Genomic DNA, 22,202 nt, shown 5'->3' on the forward strand with positions numbered 1-22,202 from the left:
TCCAGGAAAATCAATTGACTCCCTCATTCTGTTTTGTAACACAGAGAAAACTGGTGAAATTAGGTTTCCCTCTGCTCCTTTGTCAGTTTAATATTCTGGTCCTGTTTGTCTGGGCAAGTGAACACTGATGAAGTTTGATTAGGTCTCACTGACTCTTTGGGGAAGATTTTGTCTTCCAGCCTCTCTTCTTTTGGCAGGGATGTTCCCATCATGCAGCACTGAACACATTGCAGCTGAACAACCAAACACTTCTTCTTCTTTTTTTTTCTTAATTCTTCTAGCAGAAAACTTCCTCCCATGCCTTACCTCGAGGACAAACAAGATTCAAAGATGCCACAAGGGCTTCTGTGGCTGCTTGACCTTGGCACAGCAGCCCCAGGCAGGGCCTTGTCTTGTTCCCATCTCAAGCACAGCCCATGGAAGATGCCCTGGAAATGGATTTGCCCAGGAGCTCTTTCCCATCCAGAGGAGCATCTCTCTCCTCCTGCCTCCCCCAGGGTCATTTGGTGCAGGCCATGAGGGTGGAATTTGTTTTAACCCCAAGGCCAGTCCCTCTGAGGAGAGAGGGAGTGAGCTCGAGCTTTATTCCTCACCTGGAAGTGGGGATGAGTCCCAGTCCTGGGGAAATGCAGTCCAGAGGAGGAACAGATCTCCCAGCTCTCCTGGAAGGGACTTCTCTCCTTGCACAGGGGAGGTGGCTGTGCCCAAGCTCACGGACACACAACAAAATCACCAGCAGGACAAAAAAAAAAAATCCTGGCAGTTTTCACTCACACCCTTGGGGTGACAACAGGGAACATTTTTGCTTCAGAGGACACAAAAGTGCAAAGCTCAGGACACTGGGGGTTTTAGTGTAAAAACTTACATAAGTTTATTGAACTGATCCAAACCAATGACCTATTTTGGCCTGAATTCCACCACTAAGTCTGCAAGCAAACCAAAGGCAAATTGTGGGAGCGGGAGGTGTATCCCCTGGGAGAGAAACCAGAATAAAAAACCAGATGGACTTACAGTTCTTCTTCTTTGAAATTACATATGGATGCAACATTAACAGGGAGCAAGAACAGATCTTTGTGTTTAAATTATACTTGAAGTTTCCAGGAACTGCAGAAAAGCAATCACAGAGGGAAAGGCCCGAGGTGGCTGAAGCCCCTCTAAGGCTGCTCTGGGGAAGGCGTCTCTCTGCTGCTACAGAATGCCACATCCGAACCAGGGAGGCACAGGAATACAGATTTTAGCCTCTGGGCTGCTTTAAGCACCTTGTTTGCATTCTCAGATCTCGCACAGAACCTACAGAACCTCACTGACAAGAGAGGAGGCAGAGCTGTGGCGCCTCCATTGGACTGCAGACCCGAGCAGGAGAGGCAGCAGCACGGCCCCCAAGCCACCACGGGTTACACCTGCCACCAGCCCGCCTGCAGCTCCCAAAAAACCAGGTCACAAACCCCAGGCAGCGAGCAGAGGACAGCCAGCACCCCGTGCCTGTTCGTAACAGCGATCTGCCTGGAACATCTGGCCAGAAATATGGATATTGAACAGGAACATCTCCAAAACCACACAGCGCAGCCTCAAACTTGGCACGCAGAGCCGTGGGACACTTTGGTATTCAGCTGTCACCCAAGTCCTCGTGGAGCAGGTGCTCTGCCTGCTGTGCAGGCTGCCCATGGCAGACTTTGATGCAGGAACAGCACAACAAAAGCAGCCCTCAGGTAGAAGGACACACAAACCAGTGAAGCTTGCACATCTGTTTTGTTTTCTCAAGTGGATGTGACAGACCCAGGGACCTTTAGCTGAAGAGGGCAGGCTCTGGCAACGCTTGGACATGGCCCAAATCATGGCAATGCCTGGACATGGTTTAAATCAAACCTCCTGCCACATCTGCACCCTCACTGAGCACCCAAACCTTCTCCCCTCTCCCCAAGACATGGTCCCCTGTTGGGTGGCACACACATAAGATCCTTCCCCACAAGGCACCATGATCTGGGGTACTTTGCCACATCCTTGTGTGCTGTTTGGTCCCACACAAACTCTCTCTGGTTTTGGGGTGAGCCCTTCTCCTTGGGAAGCCAACCAAGACTTCTGGTTTCTACCCCACGACTGCTCCACTATCTGCACACAAGGTGAATGCCTTGAGGAAAACCTTGCCCTGGAGGAGCAGCAGGGTGGTGATTTCATACCTGAAGGGACCAGGGGACCAGGTTTGTGTGTCAGCACCAAATCCCCAGCACCTGTCAACCTTCTGTGCTCTCTTTTTCCATCTTGCCACCAGGTCCGTCACAAATAAAAGCAGGATTTACTGCCAGTTCTGAGCTGGTGACAGCACCAATCCCTCCATGGACAGCCCAATTTTTAGTGGGCAAACAAACTTAAAAGCATCTACTTGGCCCTTCTTTATCATCCCATTCCACTCTTTAATGGCCTTTGTTTATTCCCTTCTCTGAAACCCAGACTCTTAATTGTGCTGAGGAAGTTGGTCAAGAGTTACAGCATCTCACTAATAGCAGGTACAATGCCATAAATACACCCACAGAGGCAATTACTGCTCTGGAGAATTGGGTCACAGACACTTTTGCATCCCCACAGGTCGCTTGCCTCGGACTCTGCAGCCACTCAGGGATATCCTACTCACACTGGAGGTCAAGGGCTGAAATAGGTTTCTAATATTAAACAACCATATCTTCATAAAACTTTGCTTTATAACAAAATATCTTATTAACCACAACTTTTCCTATTGGTAGGTATGTATATATCATACAGAAGTGTTGGCTTAAGGGTTCTGCTATCAGGCAGCAAATTATTTTCGCTGCCCAAATGGAAAATACATCTTCAGTAAAGCTCTAGATTATAAAAGCATCATTTTATGTTATACTGCCACTATCTCCCTGCTGTTTAGTTTACAGGTACCATGGATCTATGGAAAATCTATGCTACCTGTGGAAAATCTCACTCCCTTCCCTATTGCTCATCTCAATGGGGCCAAGAAATTGCTATTTTTGGCAGGGGGATGAGGCACAAATTAGTAACTTGTTTTAAATCCTCCCATTTTAACCCTTGCTTTGGATAAGGAACGAATCCCCTCTGAACAATCCCCAAATCCTAAACCTGAAGACTATGAGATAATAATACTTAGTCCCCTCCCCAATGATCCCACCCCACAATCCAGGTAAAATGTGAAGAGAAATACACAACTCCAAGAATAGCAAAGGAGCTCAGTGATGTGGGAAAAAGCATCCTGGGAAAGAAAGTGCACGTGGGGATAAAGGGAGCATTTCAAAATGAAGGTCAGGAGTTCATGTGTAACTAGAGCCCTCACTGCACAGCTCCAAAAACTGCTGAGCAGCTGCTTGTAACCAGGAAATTGGGAAACTCTTGAACTTGGAGCGGGGAAGACACAGGAAAGCGAAACAAGAGAGGAAAGAAGGAGGAGGATTTCACTGACCAGGCAGGGGGATCTGCTCTGCAGTAGAAAACGGGGACTACGTGAAGCAGCAGCACGCGATGCCTGCGAGGGGCGCGTGGGGGAAGCCGAGAGAGAGGGAGGGAGAGAGAGAGAAACCTGCTGGGCATCCAACGTGGGTCCTGCTGGGCACCCAACATGGGTCCAGCTGAGCACCCAACGTGGGTCCTGCTGGGCATCCAACATGGGTCCTGCTGGACACCCAACGTGGGTCCAGCTGAACATCCAACGTGGGTCCAGCTGAACATCCAACGTGGGTCCTGCTGGGCATCCAACATGGGTCCTGCTGGGCACCCAACATGGGTCTGCTGAGCACCCAACGTGGGTCCAGCTGAACATCCAACGTGGGTCCTGCTGGGCATCCAACATGGGTCCAGCTGAGCACCCAACGTGGGTCCTGCTGGGCATCCAACATGGGTCCTGCTGGGCACCCAACATGGGTCTGCTGAGCACCCAACGTGGGTCCAGCTGAGCACCTAACGTGGGTCCAGCTGAGCACCCAACGTGGGTCCTGCTGCTTTCTTTGAGTGAAACCTGCTGGACATCCAAAGCGGGTCCTGCTGAGCATCCAACGTTGGGCTCTGCTGAACACCCAATGTGAGTCCAGCAGCTTTGTTGGAATGAACCCTGCTGAACACCCAACGTGGGTCCAGCTGAACATCCAACATGGGTCCTGCTGAGCACCCAAACGTGGGCTCTGCTGAACACCCAACGTGGGTCCAGCTGCTTTGTTCCTCCACCTCCAGAGGCTGATCCAAGCCAAGGCCTCCTCCGAGTCCGGACCCTACGCAGGGACCCCCGGCCAGGGGCCCCGGGCAAAGTGCTAGGTTTGAACTGGTGCAACAGCAACAAACACAAACTTCAACTTGACTCTTCCTCTCTCCCAGGAGAGGGATTTTAGCCATTCCACTTGCAGCACCCACTGGTACAAGGTGAAGTGCACGGAGGATCTCTTCAGCATCAGGATGGACAACAGGGGAAGCTGCTCTTTAACCCCTTGTTGACCTGTTGTTCTGAAAGCCCTTCCAATGCAGCGCTCATCCACCACCTCCCAAAATTCACTTTCCAACACATCCTTTATCCCCACAGGCTGCAGGCACCATGTGAGATGGGTACAGCAGCCAAAACGTCTTTTTTCCCCCAAAATCAGGTGGATATAGAGCGTGCACTTTGAAAAGAAAGTTTCTTTCTGGGAAGTTCTTTTTCTTTCCCCCATGTTGTGCACTCACAGAAAGCAAACCAGTGGAGTGAAGTGGATGCACTAAAGTACCTGAGCTCTGAATCAAGCAGAATACTGATGGAGATCTTTCCTGTGAACTCGAGCACAACAAAAGGTTGAGACAGCACCAAGCTGCAAGAAAATACTACAGCAAGCTCGAGCCACAGTTGGATAGCTAGGCCAAAGGGAGATCTGGTGGAGCAAAACACCAAAAAATTCAGGAAAAGAAAACAACAGGTCAAATTCTGCACCGAGCTGTCTCCTCCCTTATGGACCCTGGCATTGTTTAGCTTGAACAACTGACCATTCATGCCAAATCACGAGTATACCGGAGCATCAAAGGAAACATCAAGGTATTGCCCACACTGAAACACACGTCCTGAAGTCAATTGTCACCTCAAGGTCACCTGCAGTGGATGGTGGGCATGGTTCTCACATCAGGGCACTTCCTCCGGGCTAAGAAATTACCTGCTACAGAAACACAACCAAACCTCAACCAACCAACCGAAATAAAAACCTTGCAACAAACTCCTCAATGCATGTGTGTGGGTGTGTGGGGGCGTGTGGGTGTGGGCAAAAAGGCTATTTCATTCTGGGCTCCACGTAAATTTTATCCCCATCCCGGATGCCGTAGGAATGCAGCGCCCGCGAGCTGTATTTCATCTCCTCAGGACCAAAAGGAGCTTCCTGGTCCAAGTAGAAGAGCAGCATGTTGCTTGTTGACAGCTGCACCACAGTTTTTAAGTGCTTCTTCAGCTCTGCCACAGTCTGGTCGAGGCGGATGGACATCTCCTCCACCTTGTCCTGGAAGTGAACCTCCACCTTGGCGCTGCTCTGAGGCCGCAGGTCCACCACTGCCAAGGGCTCCAGCTTCCCATACTTGGTTACCAGCTCGTGATACCTGGAAAATTCAACAAGTCCAGAGTTATGGTACAGCCAGTGCACATCTCCCATGAGAAAACATTGACACCGATTCCAGCAGAAAGCTCCAGAAAGCCCAAGCACTCCAGTCACTGTCCCACAGTCCCCAGGCTGCACCCTGGCACTGACGTGAGCTCAGTGTCCAACTAGGGACAAGTATCTTGCTGAGGAAGGTGAAATTACCACCAGCCTGAGATGTTCAAGCTCACTGGTGTCAAAACAGCTTCCTGACAACACAGTTTGGGCTCCTACAGTTTCAGAAATCCCAGCCGTGGCTGCAGTGGGATTTGGAAGAAAGAGAGGACGCCGTGCTCACAACTCTACGCCTCCTGCTCCAGTGAAAACACTTCACTGAAGAGTGCCAGAACCAAGGCAGTGCTCACAAAAAGGACACAGCCTTCAGTTTAGATTCCCAGTATCTGTGGCCTCACAACTTAACTGATCATCAGACATTCCTGCTGTTTTCCAAAAGGCCAGCTAGGTCCCAAATGTTACACTCCACTGAGCACAGGATCATCAAGATCACCAAAACAAGGTGAGCTGTTGCACAGTTTAAGAGCTGATAACAAACAGGGCACTTCTTGCCAGCTGATCCTTCACACCTGCTCTGAAACAAGATGGGAATTTTACTAGCAGAGGCACACACTCCACTGTCACCTTGTCCTTGCAGCCAAGTTCTCTGAGTGCTCTTCCCAAGGTCCCTGCAATGGAAAGTCTGTGTCACCCACACCCCCCTGGTATCGCTCCCATCAGGCCAGGCTCCATCTCCCTGCCTGGCTGGGAAAGAGCAGGAATGGCAGCACAAGACACAATGGGATTGGGATGACAAAGGCTGAGAGCTGCCGGGGACAGGTAACGTTTCAGAGCCCCGGCACAGAAGGAGCTTTGTGCTCCCGATGCCAGGCGGGGCTGAGTGCGATGGGCGCGGTGTCACAGCCCCGGGGCAGCCATGGGATCTGGCAGGCTGCTGACCCCAGGGAGTCCTGCTGGAGGCAGGAATGTTCCTGGAGAACAGCAGCCCCTCTGTGTGCTGGGCACTGAGGTAAGGGACACAAGGCACTAGGATTTCCCCAGTCCCACGTCCAAAGGCAGGAGGGTGCCCTGCTGTCACAGGCAGGGTGGTGGGAGCAGCTCCATTTATCTGGGAAAGCCATTAGTGCTGAGAGAAAACAACACTCCCCACGTTTAACCCACCTGCAGGCAGAGCAAATGCCAGGCAATGTGTCAGCAGTGGGGACGGCTTCTCCTTCTCTGGGAGGATTTGCCAGCAGCAGCATCCGATGGGAAAGAGGGAGAGAGGAACCCACCTCCTGTTGCTCCAACCCCTCAGCCCCCTTTGGGACATCCTTTAACTCTCAGCATGTCGTGATTCATGCACTAAGAGTGAACTGAGCTGGTGGTGGGGAAAGGATGAAGAGGGGGACAAATTTCAGACAAGCTGAGAGAGAGAACCACCATGAGAGAGCCATGATTATCCAAATATGTGCTGTAAATATGTAGTGGTCAAGCAATGCTGCCTGAAATTTTCTTGTGTTGAGGAAGGGCTAAATGAGCTTTGCATCCTCCTCCTTTGTATGTGAGCTGCAAAGAAAGTGGGGATTGTGAGTGACTGGCTGCCCTCAAATCAATCAGCACCAAGGCAGACTGGAACATGGATGTTTTGGACCCCAATAATAGGCACCCTGGAGACTTTTCTAATCACCCCTTGCAGCCTGGCAGACACTGAGGCTGCTGAAAACCTGAGCCTGGCTGGAAGTGTCTGTGATACTGTGCAGATAAACAGTGGAGCAGACAAGCAGAGGGCTCATTAAAACCCCCCAGACACGAGGACGTCACTCCACAAGACAGCCAATATTGGATTGTGCACCCTGTAACCACCACATCCACAGAGATAAATTGTTCCTTCCATTTCCCTGCCTGCCTGATCCCTTCCAGCTGCAGACAGCAATGCAGCAAGCAGGGGGGTTCTGGTGACAGAGCTTATCACAGGCTGCACCTTGCCAGTCTGGAGGGGGGCTGCTCCCACTGGCGAGTTTTCCCTGCTCGAGTTGTTCTCCCTCTGCTCGAGGCAGCACTGCAATGCAGATGTCAGGCCCCAGCCACAACATGTGTGTCCTGATTAGTTTCTAATTGCAAACCACTTTTGGAGCCACCCCACACCAGATTTGGGAGCGAGGAAGGGGAAGCTTTAGCAACAAACAGACACAGAATCCCTCTGCAAGAAATGTCAGCTCTCCCTTTGGACAAGGGCTGCTGGCTGTGGGTCCAGGAACTGAAACACTGGGGACACTCTCAGCCATCTGCAGCCTCACTAGAAAAGAGTCTGCAGTGGCCCCCAACCCCTCCAGGACACAACAGCCCTCTCTGGCACTGCAGAAGTCTCTTGGAAACGCTGCACAGATGAAGGGATTTGGACAAAGAGGCCATTGACCATGAAAAAGGCAGCACCAGTGTTTAAAGGCTAAGAAATCTGAGGGGGAGGTGATTTTTCTAGCAGAAAGCTGGCATGTTGGTCAAAATTAGCCTGGTTTTCCAGGATGGGTGAGATGTCAGTCATCTTTTACATGAGATCCCACCTGCAAACCAACCCCAGTGGTGTGTGGTGATGTGTGACACACAGCCTGTGCCCAAACCCCATGTCCTAGGCAGCATGAGTGCCTAAAGCTGTACCCCACTGTGTCCTTCCCAGCAATATATGGATCACTGACATTCTGTCACAACCAAACACAAGAAATATGAAATGTTATGGAAATTAATCCCTTTTGGGAGCAGCACCATGAACTCACAGTCACAGTCTCTCCTTCCCTTTCCTCTCTCCTGATTCTCTGTCTCTGCTGTTATCCCTTCCAATATTTCCTTCAATTTTTACGCTTCAAGGCCCTCTAAAATTACAAGTCAGGACTTGTCCTCAGAAAAAGGACCAGCTGTCTTGTCTCCCTGACTGCATGAGTGCCCTCTGCCTCTGAACTGACCCCAGCATGCTTTTAACAAATATTATAATCACTGACCCTATTAATATTCACGCAAAATGCCATGCCCTCATTCCCCACTCCAGCCTTCCCACCCCCCTACTGGATTGGCAAGTCACATATCCAGTGCTTTAGAAAAACAAGAGGCATTTTAGCTGAGACTTAAGCAGAGGAAAACGCTGAGCAGATGCCATTTGCACCTCTGTCATCCATGCCAGGCCAGACCTGTGACCTTCAGTGTGTCCCCACCTCTGCCAGTGCTCTCAGAGTCACACACACACACACTCCTGTTCTATCCTTTTTCAGTAAAAAAAAGGATAATAAAGCTTTGCTGTCCAAAAGCACATGAGGTTTTAGGGCAGAGGGCAGGTAAAGGCAGTGGCCTGATGCTCCATGATCCCTCCTCAGCCCATTAGAAGCAGTAAGTGGACGCTGGCACAAAAAAGATACAGACTGAACAGCATCTGTCCAAGTTCATTAGTTTACCAAGATGAGCGGATCATTGGATGTACGTTTTTGGCAAAGAAAACCCATCAGACTTGTGATTTGCAGGCCTGAAAGTGAGGGGACAGCTTCCCATTGCCAGGCACATTCCACACACCAGATGGTGCTGAGGATTAGATGCCCTGGCCTGGCAGTGGAGAGCACGATGTGCCCTGGCTTTGGGCACTCCCAAACACAGGTGGATTATGAAGGGAGCTGTGGGAGAGGCCAGGAAACAGTGAAGGTCATGTCCTGAACAGTCCTGTTGTTTAATGGCACTTGCCACACTTTTAAGACCAAATCTGACTCAGGAGTGACCCCACAAATCATCAGACAACACAAACACAACAATTTTAGCCCAAAGAGACTGAAGAAGCCGAGGCTGGAGGAAGGTGAGGGATGGAACAGCTGGCACACATCTCCCATCACCTGGCCAGTCCCTGCTGTCCACTGCAGGCCAGAGAATTCCTACCTGAAGGGGACCTCCTCCTCAGGGAGCTCCATGTAATAGCGGATGAAGAAGCGCTCCGAGTCCTCGCGCTCGCCGTCGGCCACGATGCTGCCGTTGAGCTTGGTGATGGATGGCAACCTGCAGGCACACACCAAGAGCCACAGTCAGCCAGCAGGGAGCCCAGACAGGCTCAACAGCAAGGCTGGAACATCAAAGTGCCTCAGCTTTAACACCATGGGAATTCCTGCCAGGAAGCTCAGGGCTCGATCCCTTTGAGAGAGTGGGAATGTTCCATGTAATTTCCCAAGAACATTCAAAATTTGGCATTTTCATTTCACCACATGTGCACAGATTTGTAGGAGACTCACAAAATCCCCTGAGAAGCAGAGCAGTCAGATTTAAGATTTTCACTTCTCTGATTTTTCCACAAAAGAAGCTCCCATCTTTCTGCATTCACTCAGAACTCCATCTCCTACCAACCTCTTCCTCTGATGAGCTGCTCCCACCCAACAAATCAAGCTCCAATCTTTCTGCCTTCACACAGAACTTCATCTCCTGGCAGCCTCTTCCTCTGATCACCTGCTCCCACCCCTTCCTTGCCTTGCCACGTTTCTGCTGAGCAGAACAAACCAACAGACCTGGCTATTAGCAGCTTCCTGCGTTCCTCGGTGGTGTAAGACTGCAGCAGAGGAATTCCCAGCAATTTCACTTCCTCGAGCTTCGGGAAAGAATTTAACTTGTCAATGTCTTCCCAGCAATGCAGACCTGCTCAGGAGGAAAGATTTGTGTTAACAAACACAGAAAACACATCATGGATCCAAGATAATCAGACACAGCCAAAGAACATATGTGACAGGAGAGTGTCACTGCTGCTCCTTTGAGAAGTTGGCTTTTTGCTCACCGTGTGCTGCTAAAAAAAAAAATCAACATTTGCTTACAAGATAGAGGAGCTGAAATTCCCTTGTGCTGTTTCCAAGCGTATAAGGATGCTCTCCATGGCTTTTTTATGGACCACTCAGCCTTTGGCCTCACTGCTGGGGGCTGACCAGCATCACTGTGTAAGGGGATGCTGCCTTCAGAGTGCTAAAGCCACCAGCACTTCCTTCATTCCAGGCACCACTAAACAGCCATCAAATGGCTTTACCTCACATACACAACCACCCTGGGTCCCATTTCTGCTCATAACCCAATGGTGAAACAGTCCCAAAAGCCATCCAGCCATTTAATGAGAAAGGTTTTAACTCGTTTTCAGCTCCCTCAAGACCTGACATTTGGGATAACAAAGCAAGCCGGGAGGGCAAAATAAAACAAAGCTGAGGATTGAGCACAGCAGAGCCACAATTGTGTGGTGAGATCAACACAACTCATCTCAGAGTCCACGCCTGCCAGAACTTCAGAGTGCAGCAGCTTCCTCTAAAACCCCCAAAAAGTTTTAACAACCTCCTTGGGATTCCTGTTTGACTTTCAGCTCCCAAAACATCAAAATGCAACACAGAGCCCACACTTCTTAAGCACCTGGCATCAAAACTGCAAAACTACTTACCAGAAGAGCACTTGTTCCTCGGTGAGACAGTGCTTTCAAATGTAGCTTAACAGGCTTTTCCTCCTCTAGTTAAGCTTTTATTACAGGGATTCCTTGATGCTTACATTGTAGGGCATGTTAATAAAGTCCCTTCTACCTGCCTGACACTTCAGCAGCACTTGCACAGCATATAAAGCTGTAAAGAACAAAAGCTGCTGGTGCATGAAGCACTCCTGCAGATGAATTTCTGGTGTATGTGTCATCCACAAACACATCACAGCCCCCACAAGCTGCCCTGCAGCTCCTTCTCTCCCAGCACAGGGTGCTCTTCCCAATATTCCAACTGCTCATTCTCTTTCTGTAGCGTTGGCTGAAAATTCTCTGGGGCTGGAGTGTAAAAGCAGCTGCCAGCATCACTTGTGAGGCTGGAATGACTGAGCACAGATTCTGCTGGGGGATGCCTGATCCACACTGCATACCTGCACATGCCCTCATTTTACCTAAGATAAAACAGGGAATAAAGGGAAAATGGGATCCTTTCATCCCCTCCACTGCCAGGCATTTATTTATCCTTCCCCAGCCAGGAGTACCTAAGGCAGGGATGGGAAACAGAGGGAAACTACCAACATAAAAAACCTTTCCAGCTCATTTGGATTAACTGGTCCACACTGCTCTGACTCATCCTTTGATAATGGCTGAGTACCCAAAGCAGCAGGAAAATCCTACAGATGGGCAAGTTCATTGCTCTTCATACAGAGGAGAGACTGTGATGAACCAACAAAACCCATCCCAGCTTCCAGGATCTCACCTGACTTGTGCAAGTTGATGGATCTTAGGTTGGGGAAGAGCCTTGCCAGGGAATCTTCTGACTCTTCAATGGTGGTGAGGTTGTTGTTAGCCAGGATAAGTGTGTCCAGTGATGGAAACATAATTCCCAACTTTCGAATTTCAGTCCAGTCTTGAAGATTGTTGTCAGTTATGTGGAGTAGCTTGAGAGACTGACAGCAAACTGGAGAACAAGACACTGTTTCGTAGTCATTAAGGCACAGGAAGAGTTCCTCCAAGCTGCACAGGGCAGAAAGGATCACATCATCAATTTTATGGGATTTTAACACAACTTTCTGTAACAGCTCTGAGAACCTCGCTGCAGAGAAGGCCTTTGAGCACTCCACAGAGCGTTTCAAGTACATCTCTGCTCCCATCCATATCTTCAGAGATTAAAAACCCCTTTTAAGTGCTCCCTGAGTCTCTCCCAGTATTGTGTAACAGATTGGTTGGGGTTGTCTCCTGCTTCTGTGCCCAACAAGCCACCAACCCAGCTCCAGCAGTGACTGGGACCTGCTCCCAGTGCTCTCAGCTCAATTTAAAATGGGGTTTTGATACAACACTGATGATGATTTTTTTTTCCCCACATCACTGCCAAAGATTACCATTAAAGAAAGAACAGATCCCAGTAAAGAAAGAACTGGTCCCACTAAGTTTTCAGACAACTGAACTCTCACAATCCCAGAGAAGTGTATGTTGGCCATGCAGGACATTCTGTTGTCATCATCTCTGCTCACAAAGCCACACAGAGAGGGATCTGTCATCAAAACAAAGCCACTGAGGACATCCATGGGAGCAGAATGCCAAGGTGGCCCGTGACCAAACCACAGAAATCGACATTTAGCACAGAAAAGCAGGATGAAATATTCCTTGACAAGTGGCCAGACCCTCAGAGTACCTCCCATTTAAAAGGTATGTCCTGCACCATTCAGTGCACAGTGACTCACAGGGAAGTGTGACCCTCCTACACTTCTGGGGTGATTATCCATCTCTGGTATTTAGGTTTGGAGGAAGAGAGGGCCTGGGCTTTGCAGCACCACCCAAGCTTGGTTTTTAGGACAATGTAAAGCATTCACCTAGAGTTCCCACACTCCCAAAGGAAAACATCCCTCTTTATCTGCTGATGTTTTATCCCCACAGCCCCCTCACCCCATGACCCCATAACCCAGCCTTGACCTGAGTGCAGTGAACCCCCAGACTGCCAGGCTTACTCAGGCAATTCCTGCAGGATGGTGTGCACTGTTTCCCAGGAAGCTTTGCTGTTGTTGAGCACAAGTTTGCGGACGCCAGCGAAAGACCCAGCGCAACTTCTCTCTAAAACGGACAAACTGAGAGGGTTGGAACTCAGGTTTAGAAACTCCAAGTGAGGGACGTTGGACACAATTTTACTGACCTAAGTGGGGAGGGAAGAAAAAAAAAACAGAAAGAAAGAAATGTGTATCAGGCAGTAATCAGACCTCTGGCAAGAATATCCCACCTCCTCAAAGGGGCTCTGTGGAATCATCACAAAGCAATGAGATGGGGGAAAACACAGGTATATCTACCTGTAATTCATACTCCAGCCATTCCTGATCTAGATGGATTGGTTAATTGCTCATTCTCCTCAAGAGTTCATTTAATTACACTCTAGGAGCAGCCTGATAAGAGAAAGGCAGTCCCTTGGGAGAGGTCATAAATCCACCTCAACCCCAAGGCCGAGCAGCTGCACGTTCCAGGAGCCAGCCCTTGCTCACAGGGGGCCATGGGCACTTCTCCTGCCTCCATGGCCAACATTGAGAACTTCTCCAGCTCCCCACAGAGCTCAGCCAGTCCTCAATTCCCTCCTTGACTGGGGAACTGAGTGGGAAGAAGCTTCCAACACGAGCAGGAATCAATGCAGAAAATAATTGTGAGTCAGAAGAGCTGGCTGGAGATCTCCACAAAGCTCCACAAAGCTCTGGGATGGGCACAAATGGGCAGACCATGGCACACAGAGGTCAATAAATGGACACCCAGCTGTTGGCAAAGGGAGATTGTCTCATGAACTCAGGTGGGTAATGAGTCTGCCTCACTCCACGCCTCCCTCAGATGATGTCATGATCTGGGTGCTGCACCTCAGGAATTAAGAAGGCAAATTGGATGACATCAGTCCACCAAAACCACAGGATTTACAAAAAAATGGCTTATGATGGATGATTGGAAGAAGGGTATTTTTTTCAGTATTATACTAAAATAAGAAATGGAGGCATTAAAGTTCTTAGTGGGTATAAAAAGCTGTTGTATAAGGAACAGTGATGATGCTCCTCCTGCCTACTGAGACCAGGGCAGGCAGAAATTGGCTGAAATTGCAGCACAGGAGACTTAAATTACACAGTTTAGCCTATGAGGTTATTAGCTAAGCATGGGAACAGGCTACCCAGGGATCTGGAATCCCCAGCACGGGCAGGTTTTAGGGGTGGGGAGATATTTATCTGGTGTGGGTGGGCTGTGAAAACTTAATCCTGTCTCAGAGGAAGGGGCCAGCACACACAGAAGCCTTTCAGTTCCAGGGCAGCCTGAAGAGACTGAACACAGAGCAGGGTGTGAGATGTGCAGCTCGTGAGGGAGCAGTGTATGACCAGATATGAGCTCAGCCCCACTGAGCTGGGACACTGCAAACACTGCATTCCCTCCCTGCTTAGAGACACGACAATCTGATGGCACAAAAGCCCATGATATCCTGGGTTTTTTCCACATATTTCCAACAATAAACACTAACATAAAAGGACAGCATAATCCAGTGAGGAACTTAATGACACTTGAATGGATTGAGATTGTTTCACTCCTGTTACATTGCATTTATTGAGCATTATTTCACCCAAGCACTTCAAAGGGTTTTACAACAGCATTTAGCATTAATTAATGAGGTTGCAGAAATACCCTTTGTGGTAAATATTATTAAATCTGTTCTGCAGATAAGGCAACAAATGTGGAGAGGGAATAAATACCTTGCCCACCATCAGAGTGGCAAAGCTGGAAATCAACTGCCACTCTGTTAAAAACTAAACTGCTCATTAACTTCTTGGTGCCAGAAATGCCAGTTGCAGCGCTTTGCATGATGAAATAAAATAAAAACACAGATTTTTCACCCACGGGCCAAGACTGTAAGTCACAAGGTACAGGAGTGAAGTGCCACACTGGATTAATTGCATCACATATATTGCTCAGCTGCTGTCAAAGTAAATAAACATCACCTTCAGAGATGAGAAAGGAGCCACCAAACTGGGACTCTCATCAAAGCAACGCAGTTGCAGCCAGTAATAGCTGTGAAAGGCACCCAGTGAGGTGCCCATCACCATTTTACCTCGTGCCAGTCTTCCAGTTTGTTGTCAGAGAGGTCGAGCTCGAAGACGTGGGCGCAGAAGGCGGCGATCTCGTTCTCGTCCCCGGCACAGGTGATGCCACAGCTGTTGAGCACCAGCACACTGGGCAGGTTCAGGCGGTCTGGCGCAGGGAAAAACAGAAGCTGCCTCTGCTCACCACTGCCTTGGAGTTACAGACCCCAGCCCCAAACATGGATGTTACAGCCAGCAAGAGAAATCCACCAGCAATGACAGAATTTGCACCGGTTTCGGGTTAAACAGGGATTTTGTAGCGGACACCATCCTGAAGCCTTGCTTGTAAACATGAAGTACCACTCCTATCAGTGCTCTTCAGTTCTTCCATGCATTTCTGTGCATTTCAAGCCTGTCTTTGTCACTTATGGCTTGTCTCCTATCAGTCCTTGCCACAACTTCTGCTGTTCCCCAGCAGCGGCTGCTGCAGATAGGACACAGGACTAGGGGAGTGCCAGCTGCACAGTCAGACTCCCTTATCCTCTTGCCCTGAGCCCACTTGGGCCTAGGAACAGCCAGGAGGTATTTAAACATTTCTAAGAAGGTATATAAACATTTCTTAGGAGGTATTTAAACATTTCTTAGGAGGTATTTAAACATTTCCTTTCTAAGCTTTCCCTTCCCAAGGTTCAATGTAGAGCATTCAGCATTCATTCAAAAGCTCAGCTCTCTGCTCTGCCTTTCCATTTCTGCTGTGGTTTTGCTCCAGCTCCTCCTCAGACAGGTAAATGTACTCAAAGCATCAAGCAAGGATTTGGATCTCAATCACAGCCTGCTGTGCTAAGGCTAAACCATGACAAAAAGTTTGTAACAGGAAACAATTTCCACAAAAGAAATCCATGTTGAGGCAAGGCAAGCCATCAGTCTTACACACCTTCATGTATAACATGGCTTTCCCACCTCTCTGGAGCAGGAAAATCCATTAAAATCTAACCACAAGCTTTTTTCTAAATAGGTGGCCCCTTTTCTCCTTAGCACTTGACAGCTGCACAGCTAGAAAGGGATTCTGGCAGCAAACAATTACCTGCAGTCATCTGGGTTTCCAAGTTTTCTGGCTCAGAAGTGTTTGGTTTCTTTAAAGGACAGTGTGGCACTTTGGGAGTTACTAATGCAGTATTTGTAAGTCATGTCTCGGTCACATTTTAAGATGTGGCCTCTTTTCAGCACCCCAACAGCTCAGGTGAGCAGGAGAGAGGTAAATTTACCTGCAGAGAGGGCACTGACTGCACATTCCATCGGGCCATTTTTGTGCATTTTCAGAGTGTTTTATCCTCAGCTGAACTCAGGCCCTTTTTTCTCCTCTGTCAAACCCAGTTATTGGAAACTTCATCCAGCTGATTTCCATGGCTGTTTTCCCCTTTGGGGCTGGTTCTGACACAAATTGACCTGATGGAAGTTTGGATCCCTCCTACAGATCAATGATGGGCAGGATGTGTGACACAAAGAACAGGCAGCTCTGATGGGATCAATGTGAATCTCAGACCCATCTGTACAACCCAAGAATTAAATGCCAACATCAGAGCATTAGGGAAGACTAAAAAGTGTCACATGGATCTAGTTCAGAGGAGATGGTGACACAGATTCTGCAGTCTGGAAGGCTCAAGGACGTCCACAAGCAGCACAGAGCTTCAGACACACATCTGGCTAAATTCCCTGGAGGCAGCAAGGTCAGGAGCACAGGAGAAGGGAATTCTCCACTAGGTCACAAAGCATTTGGTGCCTTAAGATGAAAAAGAACACTGCAAGTTCAACTGAGGCACTTGTCACAAGAGCAGAGATTCAACAACTCAGCACTCTGCCTGAAACACGTCCCCTCCTGTCCCTGCAGGCATCAAAGCAAGCTGGTGGCATGGGAACCAACCTCAAATTTAGATATTTGATGTATTTTTAAGCCACCTCTGCCTAAACACCTGTTGCTGCAGCCAATAATAAAATAGGAGCAGTGGCCTGAAGGAAAGCTCCAAGGAATGCTGAACCCTCAAACACAAACTGCACAAGGCCTCAGGTCCATCTTCCACTCACAGGGCTGGAACCTGATGATCTTGAAGGTCCCTTCCAACCCAAACAATTCTATTCTATTCTCTAATTCTGATTCTGTTATGCCGTAGAGAAATTTGGTTTTTTGCAGCAATCATTTCAGTTACTTTCTGCCTTTGTCAGATTCCACTCTCTCAACTCTCCAGTAAAACACCACATGGTGATGGTTGTTTTCCTGGGCAATTCAAGGTGATTCCTCTTGCAGCTGATTGCTCCCAGCACCCCCCAGATGCTCAGAAGGATCAGAATTTACCTTTCATAGGTGAGCCCTGTGGAGTGGCTGGGACGTGCACCCCCATGCCAGGCCCACGGCGGTAGGGGAAGTTCTCAGGGCTGTATTTCTCACACAGAACTTGCATGAAACTCCTTCCACTGGGCTGGTCCATGCTCCCTTCTTGGACTTCTGGTTAAAAAAGAGAAAAATAGAGCATATGAGCAGTCAGCAAGTTATAATCATTTCTAATAGTGGTGATTGAGAACAAAAAGCAGATGGGTCACAGGGTTTATTTTCCAGATCATCTCACAGGTCCAATTTCAAATGCAAGATTAAAGTAAAACATGACTTGAAAAGAACACAAAGTCAGAAGATTTGGTGCTGTACAGACACAGCATTAGAGGCCAAGCCTCCTTACCCCAGGTGCTCTTCCAGGACAATTCCAGGCTGCAAAAGGTGACTTCTGTACTTGTCACTTGTGCCCTCCCACAGGACTGTGAGAAATCCACAGCTACTGTCAAACACAATTCCAGGGCAGCCAGCAGGGAAAGGAGCAAACAGCTCAAGCACCTTTCCAGGAGGGGAAGGAGCAAACAGCTGTTTGTGAGCAGGAGATTGCTCCAACAGCTGTTTGCCAACTTCCCCTTTCTGCTGTGTCACCAAACACTGTCTGGCCAGGCCCAAAGGCAATTTCTGCCAATTCCATTCTGCAGCTGCCTAATGTATCTGGGAGATAATAACTGTGCCCTTGGTATCTGGGCATGGCACAGAGCAGCACAGGAAGGAGGCCTGGCCCCATCACAGGCAGCTGAGCTGCCTGCAGAGATACTGAGACTCAGCTGGGAGTGGTTTTGGCACCAGGACCCCCCCATGGCCAAGGCTCTGCCCTGCCCAGGTGGGACTCAGCCCCTGTCTCTGCCCTGTTTTCCTGTGCATTTGATGGGTTTGTAACACAGGAGCAGGGTGGGCTCATGAATTGTTGTTTCCAGAGGTCTCCTGGTCCTGCCACCCCTCATGGACACAGCACCACAATCCTGAACGTGCAGGAACCAGGGCAGGTTTCCTACACTGCACAATTAGTCACAGGGCAGCTTTTCCACTAATTACTCCAAAATCACATTTGTAAACCTCAGACTTGGGCCACACATTCATTGCAAGCCATGTTGAATTAAAGTTTTTTTGCCAATCTTGAATTAAAGTTTCTGCCCATTTACTTCCCTTAGACTTGTTACAGGCAAGGATATAAAGCTAGATATAAAATTCTTAACAAAAGTGATTTCACTAAGGCTCCCTTTGCTGAGAATCACCTGCTTGACAAGTTCCACTTCACTTCTTCATGACCAGACTACCTAAAACCCACCAAGCAAAAGGATTTGAGTACAATAAGCAGCAATTGACTGAAGCATGTCATCATTTTTATATTATATATAAAGTTTAAATGTCACAAATAGGAATTTACAGGATAAGTCTTTAAAAAAAAAAAAAACCAAAACCACAATTTTCATCTCTCAACAGCTTGGTTGATTCATAGCTCAAACTTGACTCATGTCACTATTCTACCTAGAATCAAAAAATAAATCCTCAAGCTGGAGTTTGATAGGAACAAGGCCTTTAGTTTTGGGCTAAAGCATTCCACATGGTAGAGGAACAATGTGCATTGAAAGCCTGAAAGGCCTCGTTCCAGAGTGGTTTGGGAGCTCAGCACCATGCCCAGACAGACACACAGAGCTTTCCAAACACCCACTAAGAACTCCTGGTTGGAAATTCTGGAACTCCCATGTGCATAAAGCCCTGTGTCCTTCACGTGGCTTTTCCATCCCTCTTTATCTGCTGAACAAACATCAGCTGGAAATTCCACAGGAGAAACTCACCTCAGAGGCAAAAAATGCTGGTTTCAGCTCCAGTGTGAGAGCAATCCAGAACTGAGAAGAAAAACTACTGGCATTTACATCCAACAGCTTTGAATCCCCAACATTTTCTTCCTCAAGCTCTACTTTTGAAAACCAGTGCCGCTGTGAGATGACAAAAATGTTGTGGGGCGGGCAGTCACCTTTCCCAGCTCCCCTCCCATGGGATTCCACATTCCCTATAATCATCTCTCACTCCTGGGGCTTCTCTGAATCCCCACAATTGCTGGGAGCAAGGAGCAGCAGGATGTGCAGAGGGAATGACGGGTTCCAAGGGAATGCTGGCAGCACCAGGGCAGGACAGGGTGACCTGCAAGGTGCACGTTTCTGAGAGTGGCCCTGCTGACAGCACCAAGGACAACTCAGGGCTCAAAATAACTCTGGGTTTTCTAAATGACAGCACAGAGTGCAAACGAGGCACTTGGGCTTTGAGAGGTGGCAACAAAGAGCCTTTGTTGTGATGTTGAAGTGCTCTGCTGCAGGGCTGTGGCCCCAGTGAGGAAGGACAGAGAATCCCAGAATTCTGAATCCCAGAATCCCCAGAATCCCAGGTTTGGGTTGGAAGGGACCTTAAAAATCGTCTCATTCCCCCATTCCAGCACCTTCCACTGTCCCAGGCTGCTCCAAGCCCCATCCAGCCTGGCCTTGGGCACTGCCAGGGATCCAGGGGCAGCCACAGCTGCTCTGGGCACCTGTGCCAGGGCCTGCCCACCCTCACAAGGAGGAATTTCACCCCAATATCCAGCCTAAAGCCACTCCCTGACACTTTGAAGCCATTCCCCCTTGTCCTGTCACTCCAGGCCCTTGGGAAGTCCCTTCCCATCTGTCTCCCTGCAAGCACTGGAAAGTCACAATGAGGTCACCCCAAACCTTCCCCTCCCCAGGTAAACAACCCCAAATCTCCCAGCCTTTCTACCCAGGAGAGCTGTTCCACCCCTCTGATCCCATGGACTCTCCCCAGCAGCTCCACATCCTTCCCCTGCTGGGATTCCCAAGCTGGAAGCAGCACTGGGAAAGGTCTGGGAAGAGGGACAGGACCCTGACTTGAGACTGGTTCCAGGGAAACCCAGTGTGCTGCTGCAGCTGAGGGGTGAAGGGAGAACACTGAAACCAGCATGGAAAACATTTCCAAGGTATGGGTGAAAACACTGAAACCAGGATGGACAACATTTCCAGCTGATGGGTTAAAGGAGAACACTGAAATCATCATGGAAACAATTTCCAGCTGATGGAAAAGTTTCACAGCTGCTTCTCCAGGGTTAGACAGGCCATGGGAACTGGGAGAACTGGGATCAGCTCATCCTTCCTCCTGCCTGGCTGTGCAGGGGATGCCAACAGTGATCCCTCACACCCCACAGCCGTGTGAGGGGACAGGGCCACCAATTGCCAGTTATTTTCATATTTTTAGAGCTGGACCTGATTAAACTCAGCAAGCAAAAGGTCCTCAATATCTGAAAATAATCCCATCCCAAGCCTTCCCTCTAATGCACCACAAATTAATGTCACCCACAAATGCCACTGAAACCAGCATGGAAAACATTTCCATCCCCTGTGCCCTGAGCCTCCCAGGAGAAGAAGAGACCCTTCAGGAGAATGACACCACGAATGGCATGCTAATGAAATTCCAGTGCCACTCAAGGCCTTGGGGGCACATCCTGAACAGTCACACAGCAAACACATTCTGATGTGTTTGTACACACACAGAACAAAGCCTCAGGAATGGATAAACAGCACAAACATCCATCTGCAAGGAGCTGCAATTGTTCTTCTGAGACATGATTCAGGGAAATTATTTTTGAGATGATCTCCAGAGGCAGAGGAGTGAATCACAGAATGGTTTGGGGTGGAAGGGGACCTTGAAGATCATCCAGTTCCACCCTGTCTGCCGAGGGCAGGGAGATCCCAGCAAGATTTCCCAGGGATTGAAGCAGGGAGCCAGCAGGACAAACCACCCAGGCCACTCTGCCAGTGCCCCATCAAACCCAGCAGGGCTGTTTGCTCCCCCAGCCCAGCACTGTGCTGAGGAGCACACAGGGGACACCTGGCTGTCCCTTGTCCCGCTGCTGGCCCGGCTGTGCCCCTGTCCCACCACAGCAGTGACATTCCCTGTGGGACATCCCCGGCCCTGCTGCGGGGCCTGGGGCAGGACGAGCCCACAGCTGCCCCCTGCCAGCTCAGAGCCCACGAGGCCTCTCTGCCTCTCCCTGCCCTCACACGGCCTGTCCCTGTCCCTGTTCCTGTCCCCTCACACAGCCTGTCACTGCCACTGTCCCCAACCCTCACACGGCCTGTCCCTGTCACCATATTGTACTCAAACCCTGTCCTTCTCCCTGTCCCCATCCACTCACACGGCCTGTCCCTGTCACTGTCCCCATCCCTGTCCCTGTCCCCATCCTTCACACAGCCTGTCACTGTCCCTGTCCCCGTCCCTGTCGCTGTCCCCGTCCCCTCACATGGCCTGTCCCTGTCCCTGTTGCTGTCCTCATTCCTGACCCCGTCCCCTCACACGGCCTGTCCCTCTCCCTGTCCCTGTCGCTGTCCCCGTCCCCTCACATGGCCTGTCCCTTTCCCTGTCGCTGTCCCCGTCCCCTCACACGGCCTGTCCCTGTCCCTCTCCCTGTCGCTGTCCCCGTCCCCTCACACGGCCTGGGGCTGGCCCCGGCTGACAGCGGCCTCCGCGCTCTCGCACCGCGCGGCTGTCGGGGCCGGGCCCGGTGTGTTCCGTGGCAGCCCGGGCGGTGCCGGGGGTGTCCCGCTGTCCCGCTGTCCCGTGTCCCGTCCCCGCTGTCCCTCTGTCCCCAGCCCCGCTCACCCAGGCCCGGCCGCCGCGTCCCGCATCGACCC

The 22,202-nt window shown here is 49.8% G+C and overlaps 1 protein-coding gene across 3 annotated transcripts; it reads right to left on the reverse strand.

The window, feature by feature from the left end:
• Positions 1 to 846: 846 nt before the first annotated feature.
• On the reverse strand, positions 847 to 22,202 carry TBCEL (tubulin folding cofactor E like). Of its 3 annotated transcripts, none has more exons than XM_036397482.2 (8): positions 22,171 to 22,202; positions 17,491 to 17,637; positions 15,170 to 15,309; positions 13,059 to 13,240; positions 11,831 to 12,087; positions 10,139 to 10,265; positions 9,522 to 9,638; positions 847 to 5,577 (listed from the first exon to the last, which is right to left on the reverse strand). In XM_036397482.2, the coding sequence occupies exons 2-8, from the start codon at positions 17,621 to 17,623 to the stop codon at positions 5,259 to 5,261; spliced, it is 1,275 nt and encodes a 424-aa protein (XP_036253375.1). In that variant the 5' UTR covers positions 17,624 to 17,637; positions 22,171 to 22,202; the 3' UTR covers positions 847 to 5,258. The 3 variants fall into 3 exon arrangements, with proteins under 3 accessions (XP_036253375.1, XP_036253372.1, XP_036253373.1); XM_036397479.2 differs by having other exon boundaries at positions 17,491 to 17,640; positions 22,171 to 22,194; XM_036397480.2 differs by lacking the exon at positions 22,171 to 22,202 and adding an exon at positions 19,323 to 19,410 and having other exon boundaries at positions 17,491 to 17,640.

The sequence above is a fragment of the Molothrus ater genome, chromosome 22 (assembly GCF_012460135.2).
Source record: "Molothrus ater isolate BHLD 08-10-18 breed brown headed cowbird chromosome 22, BPBGC_Mater_1.1, whole genome shotgun sequence".
Taxonomy (NCBI): Eukaryota; Metazoa; Chordata; class Aves; order Passeriformes; family Icteridae; genus Molothrus; species Molothrus ater.